The sequence below is a fragment of the Phodopus roborovskii genome, unplaced genomic scaffold (genome assembly GCF_943737965.1).
Source record: "Phodopus roborovskii unplaced genomic scaffold, PHOROB, whole genome shotgun sequence".
NCBI classification, from domain to species: domain Eukaryota; kingdom Metazoa; phylum Chordata; class Mammalia; order Rodentia; family Cricetidae; genus Phodopus; species Phodopus roborovskii.
Window position 1 is genome coordinate 973,080 of NW_026126470.1, and position 18,919 is coordinate 991,998.

Below are 18,919 nucleotides of genomic sequence, written 5' to 3' on the forward strand. Positions count from 1 at the left end.
ATGCTGGTTTAGGCAAGCCACTGGCATGTGACAGACACATGCTGTTAACTTCAACTTGGAGGATTGAAATACTGACTCTGAGTAGATAGAGTGAAAGAAACCATCCCTCCCTGCCTAGGCCAGTTTCTTTCTGAGATACCTGCATGCTTGAAGCCTACAGAGGAGCCAACTTGGCTTTCAACAGCAGATGACTTCAGAGTAGAAGCGGGAGATGCTGTACCCTGCCAACCCCTCAGAGAGAGTGGAAATAATGTCCTGTCACTGACTTTCCCTTCTTGTCATTTCGAGAGTTCGAATGCTTGGGGTAGGAATCTGAGCAGTCAAGCTGTTTTTTACCTCCATGTCTAGGGTCATGCTTTCATAGAATGGTCCCACCAGAGCAGGATATACACACACTCCACCCCTCTTCAGCTTCAAAAGGAAGTCCTAGCATTGCCATTGTGTGGTCCTCAGTTACATCTCTGGTACAACAAACAACACAGGGCTTTGTACTATTTGTTTGTATCCTTATCTTCCTCTCATAGCTGCAATAACTGTCCTTAGTGTATTCTCTCTGAAACTCCAAAGCCTCATTGAGTTATTAGAATATGGAGGAAATTTGATAGTAATAACCAAATGAATACATAAATGAAATGAACCAGTGAAAATTGATCCAGCTTCCAAAACAAAGATTGACCTCACTTCCCTTTAGGGACTCTGCTAGCAAACTGTGAATTCCTTATCATTCCTCCCTTTCTACCTCTTAACATCCCAAATATTTGGTAGGTGGAAACTGGATAAAAGTATTAAAGACAGCTGTAAAAGATGAAGGTGTAGGGCTGGAGAGATGGCTCAGAGGTTAAGGGCATTGACTGTCCTTCCAAAGGATCAGAGTTCAATTCCCAGCAACCACATGGTGGCTCACAGCCATCTGTAAGGAAATCTGATGCCCTCTTCTTACATGCAGACAGAACACTGTGTACATAATAAATAAACACATCTAAAAAAAAAATAATGAAGGTGTAGAAAGTTCATGTGAAGGGAGCTGGTGTCATTCCTTTTTGCAAGACAAAAGACAGACATGATAATGGCTTTTATGTTTCTTGATTCTGGGTCCCTTTGGGGGGGGAGGTGTCAAATGAACCTTCACAGAGATCACATAGCAGATATCCTGTATATTAGACATTTACATTATAGTTCAAAACAGTAGCAAAATTACAGTTATGAAGTAGCAATGAAAATTACGTTATGTTTGGGGGTCACTATGACATGAGGGACTATATTAAAGGGTCACAGCATTGGGAAGGTTGAGAACCACTGCTCTGGTTTGTTTTTCCCCAGTGTCTAGGGGAGGATTCAGCCTCTAGCTTGTGCTTTGTGCCTTTCTGGGTCAAGGCCCATTGAAGGCCTCGTGAGGAGACCAGGTTGTTTTCATTAACTCTAATATGAAGCAGCTGTGGCATGAGTGCCACTTGCCTTCAGGACTCACTGATGAGTCACTGTGGTGCCAGAGCGTGCCATGAGAACCCAGGGGACCGACCACCCCTGCAAGTGTTCCCCGGATGTCATCAGCTACAGTTCACTGGTCTTGGGTTTTGGCTTGTGATCCTGTTCTCTGTCAGAAACTGTAGTGTTGGTACAGCCTCTCTACCCCTGAGCCCTAAAGGAGCCAAAGGCACATCCCGTGCCTTGGATTAGCTCAGGTCACTGCTGGCCATGCCCCACCTCTAGCTGAGAGAAAATGGTTCCCACTTCAAAGCCTAGCAACTAGCACTTACAGTGGTCCAGTTCTGGTAATTCAGCAATCCACTGGAGGTCTGGGCCCAATCTGAGGGTCTCTCACGAGTACTTGTGAAAAAATCTTGGCTTCCACTTGATAGCTACCAAATTTTTGCCTATTTCTACATCTACAGAGGCCTCCGAGTCTCACTTTTCTTACCAAGGTGAGAATGTGGCCACCATTTCCTGCTGACCCTGCCAGTTCTGGAAAGCACAACTCTTCTTGGTTTTGCTTGCTGTTTTATTGTGGTGCATTCCCTCTAGGACCAAGAGCCTGAGTCTGTGAAGAAAAGCAGAGCTCTGTTTCCTGACTCAGCTATGACTGAATACTGAACCAGCTAGTATCCCTTGACTAGTAGCCTAAACACTTTTCCTAGGAGGAATATAAACCCACCCTATGCTCCACTTACTGTACTAAAAACACTTGGTCTTGCTTGGACCTTGGGATGAATCTAGTTTTAGAGACTGGATCCGTAAGTTTATCATAATGGAGTTGAACACAGAAACTCAGAGGAGCACTGTTCTGGCCCCTGGGTCAGAATCATAAATTTCTCCTGGGGTCGTTGTCCTCCTGGTCTGGTCATTTTCCATGTCTGCCTGTTCATTTCTAAGCAAGGCCATTGCATCTCTTTCTTTCACGGCTGACCAAATGGCTAGGGTGAAAGTCTCAACATCGTTTGTATCACTTCCCTGTGGGAAATCTTCTCATGGTCTTTTTAACCTTAAAATAGCATCCACAGCAACGATGCTCAAGTTCTTCTATGGTCTGTCGTTCCTTGGCCCTCCACACTTAGCTGGGACAGGGTCTTCTCTTTCCTCAGCTGTCATGTTTTCCTGATATGATTCACAGACTGAAGCTCTTGCATTTCGTGAAGACACACTTCCCTACTGATACCCACTTTCCCCATAGACAGCCACTCCCTCCCTTTGTCCCCTCTGTGACCTTTGGTAGTTCTTTCCCAATATCTGTGATGTTTCAGTACCCTTGGCTCAGGCAGCAATCTGTATCAGGAATCAGGTCTTGCTTTCTCCAAGCCTTGCTGATAGTGCCAAGCCATGTGGTGAGTGCTCAATAGACGTTTACTGAAGAGATAAATGGGAAACTTGGCCCTGCTCCTACTTCTGTGGTTTTTGCATTACAGGAATCATTTCCTCGAGCAGAGCAACTTCCCCACCCCTAAAGGCAACACTCAAGCCTACTGGAACAGCTGCAGAGAGACCAGAGGCAGAAAAAAAGTATCCAACCACTCCTTCTTCTGAAGAAGAAATTGGTTAGTGTGTTGGTTCTCACTAGACTCTGTGCTGCAAGATGCTCAAAGATTTCAAGTTAAGGCAGACAAAAAGCTTGGGGCCTTCTATTTTCATCAACTTTAGGAATATTTATCTTCTCGATTTCAGAGTAATATTAATAACATTGAGTTATAGAATTTCCTTGGCAGACATGGGAATGCCAAGTTTCTATGTGTGTGTGTGTTTTCTTAATATATAAAATGTAGAATATCCAATTACCGATTAAAAAAAATTCGACTACTAAATTACCCACTACTATGAACTACAGATATTCTAACATTATTGGTTATAATTTTTAATCTACTATTGTTACACTCTAGAATACCTTGCTGCAGGACACAATTAAAGATGTTTTTATTTTGGATGAAATTGTATAAGAATAGTAAAGGAAATCAAACTACTAGCAATTTATCTAGGAGGAATAATGATTATCTTTCATCTGTACTGCTTTTATCAATCTATTAATTTACCTTTCACTGAATTTTTCATGATTTTTTTCATTCTCAGGTACTATGACTGATTTTAGTTCAAGCCCAACAAGAGAGACTGATCATCTCGGGAAGCCCAGATTTGTAGGTATGTGGCTTGGCACTTCAACTTTAGGTAGATCAGTCGGGTAGTTACTGTGTAAATATTGTAGGAGCTTACTACAATCTGAATTTTTCATATTCATGCAAGTCACCTGGGCAGCAGGTACAACAGGCTAGGATAGGCTAGCCTCAGGTCCACCCTGCGTGTGCGCATTTTGCTGCCCAGGACAAAGAGTAGCAGTGACCCAGGAGAAGCCATTCTCACCATAATACAAAGGAGAGGTGATCCAAATAGCCATATTTTGAGGTACTTTTTATGTTATAGCTGCATAAGCCCAGAACAGAAAACGAGAGAGCACAACTCTTTCCATGGATGCAGAGATTGTTTTAAGATACCTTAAAACTGTTTTCTAAAGCCAGATGTATTGTCTGACATTTCTGACAGTATCTATGAGTGCTTGGGATTCTTTACCTCCTCACCAGAGCTGGGTGCAGTCAGTTTAAAATGCTTTTGCCATCTTAACAGGTGCAAAGTCGTATATAACTATGGTTTTAATTGACTCTTCTGGTCTACCCTAACAAAATTCCACAGAAATTTCCATGGGCTGAGCATTATTCTAAATAATCTAAATCAATGAAAACCAGAAGTCAGCTATTAGGGGAAGGCCTGGAAGATCAGATAACTGGGAGCAGACACCAGTTTCTTCCTTCCCCTCTGGTTTCTCAGTCCTCAGTCGAAAAGGGCAGGGGACCTGCCTCTGCTCCTCCATATCCCTAGTGCTGGAATTACAGGCATGAACCTACCAAGTGCTGGGATTAGCGGTGTGAGCCCCCCGCCCCAGTTAACTAGTGGCTAGCTTCGCCCTCTGATCTCCTCCAAGTCCCTCTGCCTCCTAAGAACCCTGGGCTGACTGGGATAAGGCTTCACAGCTTTCAACCTCATTTATCTCCACATTCTTATTCACAGCCTTATTTTTATATCTGTTGAGGGTACAGGCTTAAGTTATTTATGACTATAAAAAAAATTACTGATTGACTGAGCCTTGCATTCATTATGCAGGGTGTTTTCTACTTCTGATGGACATCTGTGTTCTGATATCTAATTTGCTGATATTTATATATCTGGCCATGCTCTCTCTGAACTGCATCATTTCCCCACCTTTTATTTGTAACCATAATTTAATCTCTTTATATTTACACTGTGTGTGTGTTTTTTTTTTTTTTTTAAGACATCGCAGCATCAGGTCTTTCTTTTCTTAGACACTCCCAACAATTTTTTTGCAGTCTATAGGACCTCTCAAATTATTGGTGATACCATTGGAGTAAATGTTTATCTTATTTGTTTTCTATTTGCTTGTTTTTGTTTGTTTGTCTTTTGTTCTCCTTTTTGGCCTTCCTTCCCTTAGTTTTATAATCCCACTTTGTGTGTCTTGTTTCTTGTTTCAGTTGTTCAGTGGGGAGTGACAATGTGAATCCTTAACTTACCACCGTCTACCATCTAGCAGTAGTGAAGAGCCCCACAACGTTCTGTAGCTTCTTCTTTTCCTCCTGACTTTTGAGCTATTTTTGTCAATATCTATTACACGAATTTGTTTTCATTTCTTAAAAGTCAACCAACTTTTAGACTGGAACTAAAATATTGTGTATAGGCACGCACTGTTGCTACCATCTTTCATCGTTTTGTGGTGGGGCCAGGGGTGGGGGTGGGGCACACACTTTCAGCCAGTGAAACTTTTGCTTCAGTTATTGCCTTACACTGTGGATTTGCTGAAGTATTTTGTTGTTTCTTTTAAAAGTATTTTTCACTGTTATTGATTCTTCACTGAAGATGTCACCCATTGTCTTTGATTTGCATTCTTCTTGATGAGAGATCTACTAAAGCCCTCACTTTTACATGTTGCTTTCTATACATGTTCTCTCTCTCTCTCCTTTAAATATTGTCTGTTTTTCACTGGTTTTTGGGAACTTAATTATGATTGATATAGTTCTCTTAATATTTCTTGTTATTAAAGGCTTTTGATATTTAGCTTTTTAACTTGTGATTTAGACGTTTGGGACATTTGAGGACATTTCTGAAAATATTTCTGTGCTCATTCTACCCCTCCTCTACCTTGGACATTTGAATTATGTCCATATGAGAACTCTTCAGTTTCCCAAAGCTCACAATGTCCATTATTCCCTCCCACACCTTTAGTCATGTGCTGTCTGTCCGTAAGTCTTCCTGTTTGTGAGTATCTCATGTATTAGTTCTGCCTCATGTTGTTATATCTTACATATGGTTTCATCTCTAGAAATTTGATTAGAGTCAGTTTTATCTTATTTCATGGGTCAATTTTACACCTACCTCTTCCTTGTATAATAATCCTAGCCTCTGTGCCAATTCTAAGCTGGTTTCAAAGGACTGAGTTTCCTCACTATGAACAATACTTATGAATTTGACCTTGATGGGTACTGCACTCTTCTTTCCTAAGACATTCTTGAGTTTTGTTCTGAATCGATGATTCAGAGCTGCTTGGTCCTTGTGAGTCTGGCTTTCTTCAGAATGTTGTTTGGTATGACAATCGTGCCTACTGCGCGAGACTCACTACCTACACATTATGAGGTAGGAACTAACTACAGAGATCAAGCAGTATCCAAAGAGATTAAGACTAGGTGTATCTACAAATGCAGGATCTCCATCATATACCCAGAGGTAGGAGTGTAGAGTTTTAAGGCTAAGCCGCCATCAGCACTATTTTCAAATGTCCGCTTAGAATGTGACACTAAAGTCCTCAAGTAGACTATCAAATTGACTAGTTCGCCTCCTCATCTTCTTCACAAGTGTGCTAACTGTCAGAGTCATCTCTCCTTCCCACTCTTAGGCCCTCATGTGCGATATATCCCGAAGCCTGATAACAGGCCCTGTTCCATCACTGACTCAGTCAGACGGTTCCCGACAGAGGAAGCTGCAGAGGGGAATGCCACCAGCCCACCACAGAACCCACCCACCAACCTCACTGTGGTCACCGTGGAAGGCTGCCCCTCATTTGTCATCTTGAACTGGGAAAAGCCACCAAATGATACTGTCACTGGTAAGATTGTGGCACTAGGATTTGATGCTGTGGTGGGCAGCCTTGGTCAAACTGTAACACACAAATCACATCTAAGGAGAACAAAGTTCTGTTCTCCAATGTGTCATAGCTGGGAAAAAGGTGTTGGTTTTTGTTATAGCCTCCTAGTTAACTGAGACCTTCAGAGCTGTGTTCCTTCCATCCCTCTTCTTTCCACAGCTTGGAAATAGTCTTATGATTTTACCAAGAAAATCACAAAGTATGTGAAGACTTGACACCTCTGATAATATCTAAAATAGCTTTCTTTTCACCAACCTAGTTTCTAAACTGGCTGAAAACTTCCAAACAGGCTAAAAATTATTTCAACTAACTTTGAAGAATAAACAAAAACTCCCTCACTCCCAGGCAATTTGCTACTTCACTGAGAAAATTCTGATTGTGCTACACTGACCTAATTCCTCTATAAATGGTCATGCAAAATAAGAACCTAGAGTCATTTTTTTTTTAATTTGTTGCAATTTGTTTGGCACACTTTGATTCTACATATAGAAAAGGAGGGCCAAACAAGAAATGAGAAACAGACTGACATCCGGAATTGCTAGTAAGTGGGAGTCCATGGGACTCCCTGTTTTGGGAACAGGGGACAGAAGCATAGACTAAGCAGCTGTCTGAAATAGACAATGGAAGGTAAGGCTGTGGGTGAGGAGACTCAGAATCTTCTTGAAAATATTTTCTGCTGTGGTAAAGGAGAACAAAGCAATTGTCTCTCCTTCAAAACCATGTGATTGGAGCAACTTCCCATATAAACATTACATTTGCTGAACTGTCATATTTCTTGCATTTCCTTTCCCATGGAAAGGCAGCCTTTGTCCTGAGAAACAGTCTCCTGTCACCACCAATGTTCTTAGGAATCTGCCATGTCCTGTTTATTCATATAGGTTGAGCCAGTAGACGCTTCTATCTTAATTCCTAAAAGTCAATCAACTTTCAGTATTGATTATCCACATCATGTATGTATTCAAACATCCAAAACTCTTGATTACCCACTGTGCTAATAAGAGTTCTATTTTCCTGAAACCAAATTTTGTTTGCCTAAAGATGCTGGGCTATCAAGTTGGAATTATTTAAGTCTGATCTACCTAATTTCTGCTACATCTCCATTTGGATGATATGGTTTTTCAAGACAGGGTTTCTCTGTGTAGCCCTGGCTGTCCTGAAACTCACTCTATAGATCTTGAAGTCAGAGATCCACCTGCCTTCCAAGTGCATGGATTAAAGGCATGTGCTAAGTAATATAACCCAGCTAAGTTATATAAATTTCAATTGTAACAAGTCACAAGTAGAGTAGACTTTACATACCTAATTAATAATTAATAAATAAATATTTTCATAATGCTAATGAGCTGCTCAGAGTCCTTCACAATTAAAGTTCTCATGGCCAAGGGTCACATTTAGCTCTTACCTACAATTCCACATTTAGCCATTATTCTCTTAGTCTATCTTTAAATATCAGACCATCTCTCCTAATGATCTCCATAGAGTCTATTTTTTAATTTTAGTGTTACATGAAATACCACTTGATTTCAGATAGAACTTCCAGCTAGCAGCTCAGATAACACAGACAGTAATTCTTCTAATTCCCAAATTAACTGAAACATAACACAAGTGTCTACTGTTTTTTTTTCCATTTTCAGAATACGAAGTCATATCCAGAGAAAATGGGTCATTCAGTGGGAAGAACAAGTCCATTCAAATTACAAATCAAACCTTTTCTACAGTAGAAAATCTGAAACCAGATACAAGGTAAGGCCCAGTGCTCTTCCAGGTCAATTCTGAGAGTTGCAGAAACTATAGCCACAAAAAGGACAGAACAATACCTTCTCTGCCTTAAAGGAGGATCTTGTTTTAATTCTGGATTCCTTTAATGCGGTTCTGAATACCTTGCATCACATTTCCAAAATATTCTTGTTATTAGGATAAAAGAGCTAATAGGATGGCCTTATAAGTTAACAATATAAATGGTAACATAAAAATATAGTCCATTAATAACAAATATTGCTTTTTTTTTTTTTTTTTTTTTTTTTTTTGTTTTTTGAGATAGACTTTCTCTGTGCAACAGTCCTGGCTGTCTTGGGACTCAATTTGTAGTCCAGGCTGGCCTTGAACTCACTGAGCTCCTTCTGCCTCTTTCTCCCAAGTGCTGGGATTAAAGGCGTGTGTCACCACTGCCTGGCTATGCAAATATTGACTTTTAAATAACAAAATATAGAAAAGGCTGTGAACTAGAGATAAATGGAGTGTCCATGGCATAAACTAGACTTGAGCCTCAACTCTGATGGGGAAAGAAGGAATACAAACTATTTGATAAAATACAGACAAAGATTATATTTAAAATACTACTATGGGCCCCACGTTGTATTAGTTACTGTTCTATTTCAGTGATGAGATACCATGACCAAGGCAACTTCTAAAGGAAGGCATTTAATTGAGGGCTTGCTTACAGTTTCAAAGGCTAAGTCCATGATCATCATGGTGGGATGCATGGAAACAGGCAGGCATAGGACTGGAGCAGTAGCTGAGAGCTGACTTACATCTTAAGATGGATGTAGAAAGAGCAAAAGACTGTCTGACTTCTCACATAAGCTTTTGAAACCTCAAAGCCCACCCCCCCCCAGTTGCATATCTCTTCCCACAAGGCCACACCTCTCCCCCAAGGCCACATGCCCTAATCCTTTCCAAGTAGGTCCACTAACTGTAGTCCAAACATGAGCAATGGAGGCCATTCTCTTTCAAACCCCCACACAAGTGCAGCAGCCCTTTGCTTTGGGGACTTTTTACACTGAAAAGGAGAATAGAATTTTGGTGATCAGTTGCATATTTTACTGTTCATACATTAACACAAGGTCATTAATATTTCAGTATAGTTTTATGATTTCCTTTCAGTCTAGAACATCTTATCAATTCATTTTATTACTGAAAGAAAAAAAAAGCCCTCAGACATTTCTTATTAGCTGTAGAGAAGTTCCTAGAGGAGGTTTCATTTCTTTCCTAAGTTCCCTTTTCTATACCCCTCTCCATCATCTAATGATTGGGTTGAGTAGGGTATTGATGTAATATGAGAAGGAGTTTGTTTTAACTCTGGCAGTGGTAGAGACATCCTTCCAATCATTTTAGAGGAAAAGAGCCTAATTAATTGAGGTTAAGTTAACTGTGTATAAACTTCAGTCCTTTACTGCAGAAAGCATGCATTTCTTCCAAAAACATGATTTTTAAAGTGCCCTGTTTTGACATGTAACATGGGAAATGTTTCAATGTTTTAATTTTCATGACAGCTTTAAGTTAGCCAAAAATAAGCATGTCTGTCAGTTAAAACCCAGTTGATCTTGATCGTTTCCTCGGCAAGATTGAAAGAACACCAAAAATTTTATTATAATAGATTATAAGGAAGAATTAAAAATAAAACATAATTTCATTGGACCTTTCTAATACGTAGATTTATGCTTGCAAAACTTACATTTTCTCTTGAGTTGCCTGCTTTTAATCCCACTTAATAGCATGAGCGGGACTGTACACAATATTCATGGAAAGACATTGGCTTTGTAAGTAGTGTACACTGTGTCCCTTGTCTGAATCAAGCTGTCCCCACAGATTCTCATAGTGAACCATTAGTTTGTGATCCACCTTTTCCAGGCACATTCGAAGTCAAATTTGTCTGCTGAAGCTACTCATTTTCATTTAACTACTATTTATTCAGTGCTGCTAGAGCTATAAATGGCAACCTGTGTGGTGCCGCCTTTGAGCTCAAGTCTAGCAGGAAGCTTAATTAGTAAGCATGGCAAGAGTTCTAGAAGTGGCCTGCGGGAGTGCTGGAGGAGGTTGGGGAACAGCCCTCCACCCAGCCTGGGAGATGGAAAAGGTGAAAGTTGGGCTGGGGGGTTGAAGGATAAATAGAAAAGCATTACATGGTATTGGTGGCAGGGAAGTAGGTGTCGCAGAGAATATAGCACAGTATGTCAGTGCAGAGAAGCCAGCTGGATTATAATTTAGAATTCCCTCCTGGGGGGGGTCCGTATTTGAATAACTCAAAGAAAGTGGCTTTGGGATGACTTATTATAGCTCTGTTACACCACAAGGAGGCATGTGTAAATACTGTATTTTGGTGACTTTTCTATTATTTGACCTGATTTTTAAGATATGAAAAGCATGACTATCTAGCAGCTACTCTGCACACATCCCATGGGTAGAGTCAAGGTAAGATTTGAACCAGAGAGAAGGGAGTGTGAAAGCAGAGATTTAAGATTTACACACTGGCTGGGGTTGGCATTCTAGTCTAGAAGCTAAGTGACATTGGACCACCCATTCCTTTCACAGCCAGCTCCCCTGCTGCTTATTCTTAATTACGTTGCCATGCGTCAATCTATCATGCAGAGGCTCAATTCTTATTTGCATTAAGAGACTACCCAGCAGCTGTTTGCTGATGTGAGGGCTCATTTCCATACCTGGTGTCAGATGTTCCTGTCTCTGGGTTGGTGTCTCATGGGCCACAACCTCCTGCTGCAAGGTACAGGAAGCCATTGTTTCAAGTAAGAGAGGCAAAAGAAGTCTAGAGACTGAAGACAAATGTTCTCTCTTCCTTTGCAGAGATCCTATCTCACTACCTCTAAAACAAAAAGAATTGTGGGAATGTTGCTATCAGTCGAATCAGTGACTTGGTAATTTTCTGTTGTGGTGAAGAGATGTAAATGATCAAGGCATCTTAAAGAACTTTATTGGTGGCTCACTTAGTTTTAGAGGGCTGCAGTTCATGACATGGCAAGGGACATGGTAGCAGGCAAGCAAGCATGGTGCTGAAGCAGTAACTAAGCTGGCATCTTCATCCACAAGTAGGAGGTATAGAGCGCTAACTGGGTACCAGGAGTCTTTTGAAACCTCAAAGCCCAATGCCAGTGACACACTTCCTCCAACGAGTCCACACTCCCTAATCCTCCTCAAACAGTTCATTAGCTAAAAACAGAGGATTCAAATATATATAAGCCTATAGTGGCTATTTTCATTCAACCACCCCAATCAGTACTCCAGCCCACTCTCCCACCAAATCTTCTTTTCCTGCAATTGGCCAGGAACAACAGAGTCCTTTCTCTTCTAGGCAGCATGTAGCTCTTGCTGAACTTGGGAGTAAAAGTGTAGAAGGAAGCTCTCTTACCTGAGATCATGCCACAATGTCTCTTAAGACCACCAACTATACTTAATTCTACCAATTGGGGAGCTGATATAGAATATGTCAAATCATCAATATGGCACCAGTACTGATAGGGTCAGGCAGTGTGGCTTAGCTGATCCTTAGGGTGTTCCGGCACATAGTCTTGGGATAGGCAAAGCCATGCAGTCAGTGAGAATAAACTAAGACCCAGATGAGCACATAGTGAATGGTCTCAGTCAGCAGCTTGGCTGTAAATTTGCCTTGAGATGAACTGCTAAGTGCTTGGCTTGGTAACATATTGATGGTATGGGCTCTTTCTCATGAACTAGTTGGCAATGCAGATAGACACAATGTGATCACTCAGACTGAAAAGGATCTTTAATGGCTCACGTCTGTTCCAGAAAGCCTATTTCTCTCCGTATTCCACTGAAAAACTAAAAAATCTGTTGTGTATGCCAGAATCCATGTGGTCCACCACTTTCCTATGGAAAATGGACTCTGATAATTAAGATAAATCAAATTTACTTCATCTGTTCAAGTATTTTTACTGACATCTGTGGGCTCAGGAGGATTCTGGGAGACAATTATTCTCTAAGACTAAAACCTACTGAAGTCTGGGATTCCTGTTTACACTGAGTTGACCAAACATTGGCACTGATGGTTAGCTGCAACACAATTCTTATAAACTGTGAATCTGGCTCAAAGAAATGTGTGGAATAGTCATTATGCCTGGACCACAAGGTTTATGTGAAATTCAGTTCTCTGCAAATTCTTTACTTTTCAACACCATGTATGGATTTGGTATAAAGTAAGATAAGGTGTCAAAGCATCGGGCATTTTATTTAGTTCTATTGTAGGTGTGGGCAACAGACAAGTAATTCCTTCCTTGTGGGGGAAAAAAAAAAGAAGCAGATGCTCAGCTAGCAACTTTGCACCAGGCAAGAGCACAGCTCTCCAAGAATGGTTCTCTACTTGTCTGTAGAACTGTTCTGTGCTCATCACTGTATACCTTGGTATTATAGTTCCTTTGAATTCCTTGTATCTAGAAAGGTGGGGGAAGCCACAGCAGCACCAGAATTAGAAGTGAAGCCCAACTCTGGAATGTCTAGTTTCTCAGCCCTGCCCCCTAGAAATGGAAGACACAAGAAACTTCTCTTGGGGCATAATGGGCAGCCAGGTTATAATCCTCCATGGTTTCTGTTTTCCCTTCTTTCCCTTCTGTTCCTTCTTTTCCCCACCCTCCTCTTCCCCCCTCCACTTCTTTCTTCCCATTTTTTTCCTTTTGCAACACACTGGTAGGTACGCTGCCCAGAGTGGCCTCAAATTTGTGTTTCTGCTTTAGTTTCATACATCACGGATACATCCTGGTTCCACGGGCAGACTGCCCGGCCCTCCTGAGACCCACCTTCAGGGAGTCCGGGTCACTACTAGGCTGATTTCCCAGCTATCAGTCTGGGATCCATGAGCGCCCCCTTGTTCAGTTCAGGTCAGCTATCTCTGTGGGTTTCTCCAGCCTGGTCTCGTCTCCTTTGCTCATCACTCCTCTCTCTGCCAACTGGATTCCAGGGGTTCAGCTCAGTGTTCAGCTGTGGGTGTCTGCTTTTGCTTCCATTAGCTACTGAATGAAGGCTCTAGAATGTCATATAAGGTAGTCATCAATCTCATTATCTGGGAAGGGCTTTTAAGGTAGCCTCGGCACCATTGCTTAGATTGTTAGTTGGGGTCATCCTTGTTAGGTCTCTGGACATTTCCCTATGCCAGAATTCTCTTCAAACCTATAATGGCTCCCTTTATTATGGTTATCTCTTTTTGTATTCTTATTCCACTTTTTCTGATTCCCTTCCTCTGACAGAAGACCTCATCTGAACAGGTCTCCAGCATGGGTAAAATGAGCTAATAGCCATACATTCTAAACCAACAGCCACTTAGTGTTTTTTGTATAAAAAAACAAGTTTTGTAAGAAGCAGTTGGAGGTTTGAGAATTTTGTAAACCTACCTTTTCTAACCAGTAGGGAATTATGTAACTAAAAGTACATTTCAGCAATAAAAAGCTATAACTCAGTTCTAAGTTTATGCCAAAACTGAAGGCTACAGAGAACGGGTGAGGGGGTGATGGCGGTATCCATTCCACTGGGGCCTGCCGCTTTATTCTATACCCACACTGTAGAAGGTAGCTCCTAGATGTGGACATTCTGCTTTTGACAGATTAGCTCAGCAACTACAGACCATACTCTCTGGAACCATTTTTTCACTTTGTTCCAGTAATTGATAAATTTTTACTTTGCAGGTCAATTTTTACAGCTGTTCTCAAACCATTGGTCTCAAAATTTACTCTTCATTATGCTTTCCCTTTAGGGTGATAGGTTTTTGTTAAGTCTTTCAGTTTATTAAACTCTTGCCACCATCCATCACTTTGTGGCCTCCTAAGAATCAAATATTGGAAAAACAGTGTCTTTACATATATTTCTCAAGTGTCTTCTGATTCTTTTGTTCAGCTGAATGTGGATTGTAAGATAAGATGATGATAAAATGAAGAACTTCCAAGTGTTGACTTTCCCTTAACTTCAGTTCTGCTGTGAGTTAAAACACCATTCTAAGTGTGGTCCCTTGAATAGGCCCCATTATTTTACTCTCAGGTTGGGGGCTTTTTGTCATGATCCCTTGGTACTCTGAAAATTTGCAATTTGTATGCTTTACACCCTTTCTCCTCCTCTTGGGAATGGAGTAGGTAGGTCTTTTGAATCTTGAAAACTTACACCTTTAAGTTCAGGGAGATTTCTCACACAACGTCTAGGATTGAAATCCTGTTTTATAGTTTCTGCCAGTTGGGTGCTCAACAATAATCCAATCTTACTTTGTAACTTTGATTTTACGTCTATTTATCTGTAGACTGTCAACTTTATCTTCTAAACTTCTGTTTAATTTCTGTTTTTTCAAATAATGGCTAAAATTCTGAGGGAGCACCCTTTACGTACACCATGATTCTTTGAGACTTAACTCTTACAGGCATATGGTGTCACTCATGTGACAAAATGTGCTTTCTGGGAAATATTTTGCCACCAGAAATATTTTTTCTTTATATAGGGTTTAATCAGCCAAAACATGTCCTCATGTTGTTAAACATAGTTTTATTGTTATTTCTTCCAAACTTGTATCATAAAAGGTTGTAAAAAACCTTCAGAAAAAGTAAGTTATGAAAACCTGTGGCTATGCTAGAAGTAGAGATCATGTGTAAGTAGCCAAAACAGAAAGACATGGAAAGGAGTCCAGTGGTCAGATCTGGCCAAGGCACGGGTTGGCTGGTGATGGCCTACAATAAATGTGACATGTACTCCCATTCAAACCAAGCTGCAGATGCCTATGAATTCTTCCCCATAGTGCCTTCCATATTCAGTTCACCAGTCTTAAGAGATTTTATGTTACCACCGGGACTGTTTGAGGTCACTAGCTGTAGGAAGAATATAACCTTGGGAATATCCCATGTATGTGATTTAAGTAAATAGCATAGGCGCTTTCAGATCAGCATTGTTTGTATGTCTGGATGATTATATGTGTGCAAGGGCAGTCCCATGTGTGCATGCCAGGATGCACTTGGAGGACAGAGGACAGCTATGAGCCTTAGGCCTTGCTTTTGTTGTTGTTGTTTTTGTAGTAACCAGACTGTTTATTTAAAGCCACATGGAGACACAATTTCTCCACTCATTCTTTTTCTTATCTGACATATCGATCCCAGTTCCCTCTCCCTCCGTCTCTCCCCCCTTCCCCACACTCCACAGGTAGGGTGATTACACTTTTTATACTATGAGGTCTCTTTTGTTGTTTCTTGCTAAGTGCCTATGCAAGCTGGCCTGTGAGTTTCTGGAGATTGTTTTTACTTCCCATCATGCTACAGGACACTGAATTTGGGATTACAGATTGGATGTGCTGTCCTCCATCCCCAGTCCTGCTTGCTATATGTGCTGGGACACTTCACACGGAGTCATCTCCCAAGTCTGGCATTTTCTTATGGTAAATGGCAGAAAACCTTGAGAGGTGTTTTCTCAAGAGGACTTGAAGTTAATACAGCTTGTGAAAAAGATATGTCAATTATGCACAATTTTATGACTCATTCTTAAGGATGGAGCAAAAGCAATTCCACTTTTTTTTTTTTTAAAAGGGCCTTAGCAGTGTGAGCCTGACAAAGTCTCAGCTTTGTGTTTGTGCTCTTAGCATGCCAGCAGCCTATTTTGTGGACACCCTGGCTTCCAGTAATCTGTATCAGTCTTGAGGTCCAGGAGAGACAACCAGCACTGCAAAGAAACATTCTCCTTATGTGTATCCATTATTGTAACCCAGTATCTCTCAAAACCAGTGGCCACAGAACATATGCCAGAACTCATTCAGTCTTTATTCTCAGTAGCAGAGGTGGGACAAATCTGCATTTAAAGAAACTTTCCCCATTGTCACCCTCTGCTGTGATTCAGACACCACAGCGAGCAATACTGGCATGACAGAAAGAAGACAGAACTCTCCAGGTGACATCTGGAATTAGAGTGGGTCACCACTATCTTTCCTATGTATCCATTGTAAACCTGACTGGTTATTTCTACCAATTTGTTGGTTTTAAGATAGCTAACTTTTCGTTAGTCTTTTTCTCGTATGAAATATTAGACAAGATGTTGGGAAAGAAGCAGGAGTTAGTATATCAAGAAAATGTTGTTCCTTAAACCCCTCAACAAGATGTTACTGTTTTTATTTCTCCTTACACAGCTATGAATTCCAGGTGAAACCCAAAAATCCACTTGGTGAAGGCCCTGCCAGCAACACGGTGGCATTCAGTACTGAATCAGGTAACCATGTCAGCAGTAATTATTATACATGGATGTGAAGGGACATCATCACAAGTGTTGCATAGGAGCTTATTTGAAACCCAGAGTGTCTTGAATTCTAAAAATATTCCTGAGAAGCAGCTAATAGATGAAGGTACTTACAGTTTATTCACTTAGGTTTATGTCAGGGAAGGAAAGTCATGAATTCTATGAAACTATCTGCACATTCCAAAGCTCCAATTTCTCAATAAAAATCTATACGCAGACAAATTTGCATAATTCTTAACGACATATCTTGGTAACTTTAAGTGAGGAAGCTTTTGAAAAGGGTAGGATAACAACCTATTCTCAGATCTACTCAAATCATGTGTAAAAGATGCAGCTGAGTATCTGAAGAATGATCAACAATTTCTAAAACAAAAACTTTCAGATTTGGTCTTCAGCAAGGTTGTGCATTATGCCAACAAGACCTAAGTGTACACAGTACCTGTAATAGCAGGACCTTATCTAAAAGGCTCTTTTGTGTGTGTTCCTCCTCCTCAGCGGACCCAAGAGTGAGCGAACCGATTTCTGGTGAGTACCAGTCTCAATGGGGACTACATATATTTCTAAATTAGGTAAGCACAGCAGAATTTGAGCTGAGCATCTTTCCATCTAGAAACATAGAAGAGGTGTCACTCTTAAACACATCAACATTTAGAATCCATTGGGGGAGGCATTGATATTTGCTTTCCTTCCTATACTTTGTCACTCAAAGTTTGTTTAATTTGCTTACATTAAATTTTATACTCTCTTGCAAAAAAGAGCCCTAAATGTGTCTATACTCCCAGGACTGCAGGAGACTGACTAGTCCAATACCTAAGATACTGCTCTGAGATTTATTTCACTAGTATTGGGGTTTGTTAAACTCTTTCAAATATTTTCAGCCCCCCCCCCCAATAAAGAAATGAGGTATCAGCAAATTGGCAATAACTCCGCAGGCTGCTTTTGCTGTAAAGCTTTTAGTTCTTCAGGGTTAAATACTAAACCCAAATCGCATTTTCCTCCTGCAGCGGGAAGAGATGCCATCTGGACCGAAAGACCCTTTAATTCAGACTCTTACTCAGAATGTAAAGGCAAACAATATGTTAAAAGAACATGGTATAAGAAATTTGTCGGCGTACAGCTATGTAATTCTCTCAGATACAAGATTTATTTAAGTGACTCCCTCACAGGTATGTTCCAATACCCTAGTCTTTCTGTGGAGTTTCAAAACTCAGAATGTTTCTTTCAGAAAAAGATGTTACAGAAATTGTTAAAACAGTCTTGGAAATGAGGACATAAAGATCTGCAGCTTGGAGATAGATAATGAAAATGCAACACACAACAGTGACAGGATGATCAACTTACATGCACAGGCAGGCAAAGCTCAGTACTGTCACAACCACCCAGGAATTAAAATCATGAAAGGGCTCATTCATGCCCCTCGCAGTATGTTCATTTGTCTTTTTCTATATTCATATGGTGAAAAGACTTTGGTCCACTCATTAATCAGGTACGATTATTCTTGGTTTGGTGGTTAACAAAGCACCAAATGCCATATTCCTGCTTTCATATAGTAACTTTCCTTCCTCTCTATAGAGACAAAATAAACAAGTAAATTAAACAGTAATCTCTCACATAGTGTTAGACAGACTAACTCAGCAGAAATGGAAGCTCCTTTAGTTGAACAGTTTTAGGGAAAGGTCTGTCTGCAAAGGTATCATGTCTGCTTAGAATAAATCAACTACGAAAAGTCTAGCAATAAAGGATCTCTGGAGAAGTGCAGGAAAGAGAGAGTGCAAGGCATACTGGTCAGTCCTACTAGTTTACACTTAAGATTTAGTAAAGGAGACATTGTATTCTGAGTAAAATAGGCCACTGCTGGAGAGACTATGGAGGGAGTAATAACGTTACTTGCATTTTTAAAAGTCACTGTAATCTGAAGAGGGGAAGGAGAACATTAGAAGGTAAGAATACAAGTAAGCACATCAGCTAGGAAACTTTGCTAGTGGCCTTTAACCTGGGAAGGAAGGGAAAAGAAAAGCAAAATTATCCTTTGAAATATTTGATTATGGGACTGCCACACACTAAAGAAAACACTGTCTCACTTCTTCAGGCAAGTTTTACAACATAGGAGATCAGAGAGGCCACGGAGAAGATCACTGCCAGTTTGTGGACTCATTCTTAGATGGCCGCACAGGACAGCAACTCGCCTCCGACCAGTTACCTACCAAAGAAGGTATGCTTTCTGACCATCCAAAG

At 40.7% G+C, this 18,919-nt stretch overlaps 1 protein-coding gene across 1 annotated transcript in view; it reads left to right on the plus strand.

Annotated features, from left to right (window-relative positions):
* The window catches only part of Abi3bp (ABI family member 3 binding protein), a 158,111-nt gene that overhangs the window by 137,829 nt on the left and 1,363 nt on the right, over window positions 1-18,919 (plus strand). The window contains exons 50-57 of the mRNA XM_051191629.1: window positions 2,901-3,029; window positions 3,556-3,624; window positions 6,440-6,649; window positions 8,323-8,431; window positions 16,578-16,657; window positions 17,180-17,209; window positions 17,689-17,850; window positions 18,774-18,896. Coding sequence (XP_051047586.1) covers window positions 2,901-3,029; window positions 3,556-3,624; window positions 6,440-6,649; window positions 8,323-8,431; window positions 16,578-16,657; window positions 17,180-17,209; window positions 17,689-17,850; window positions 18,774-18,896 — 912 coding nt within the window. The remainder of the gene's footprint in view (window positions 1-2,900; window positions 3,030-3,555; window positions 3,625-6,439; window positions 6,650-8,322; window positions 8,432-16,577; window positions 16,658-17,179; window positions 17,210-17,688; window positions 17,851-18,773; window positions 18,897-18,919) is intronic.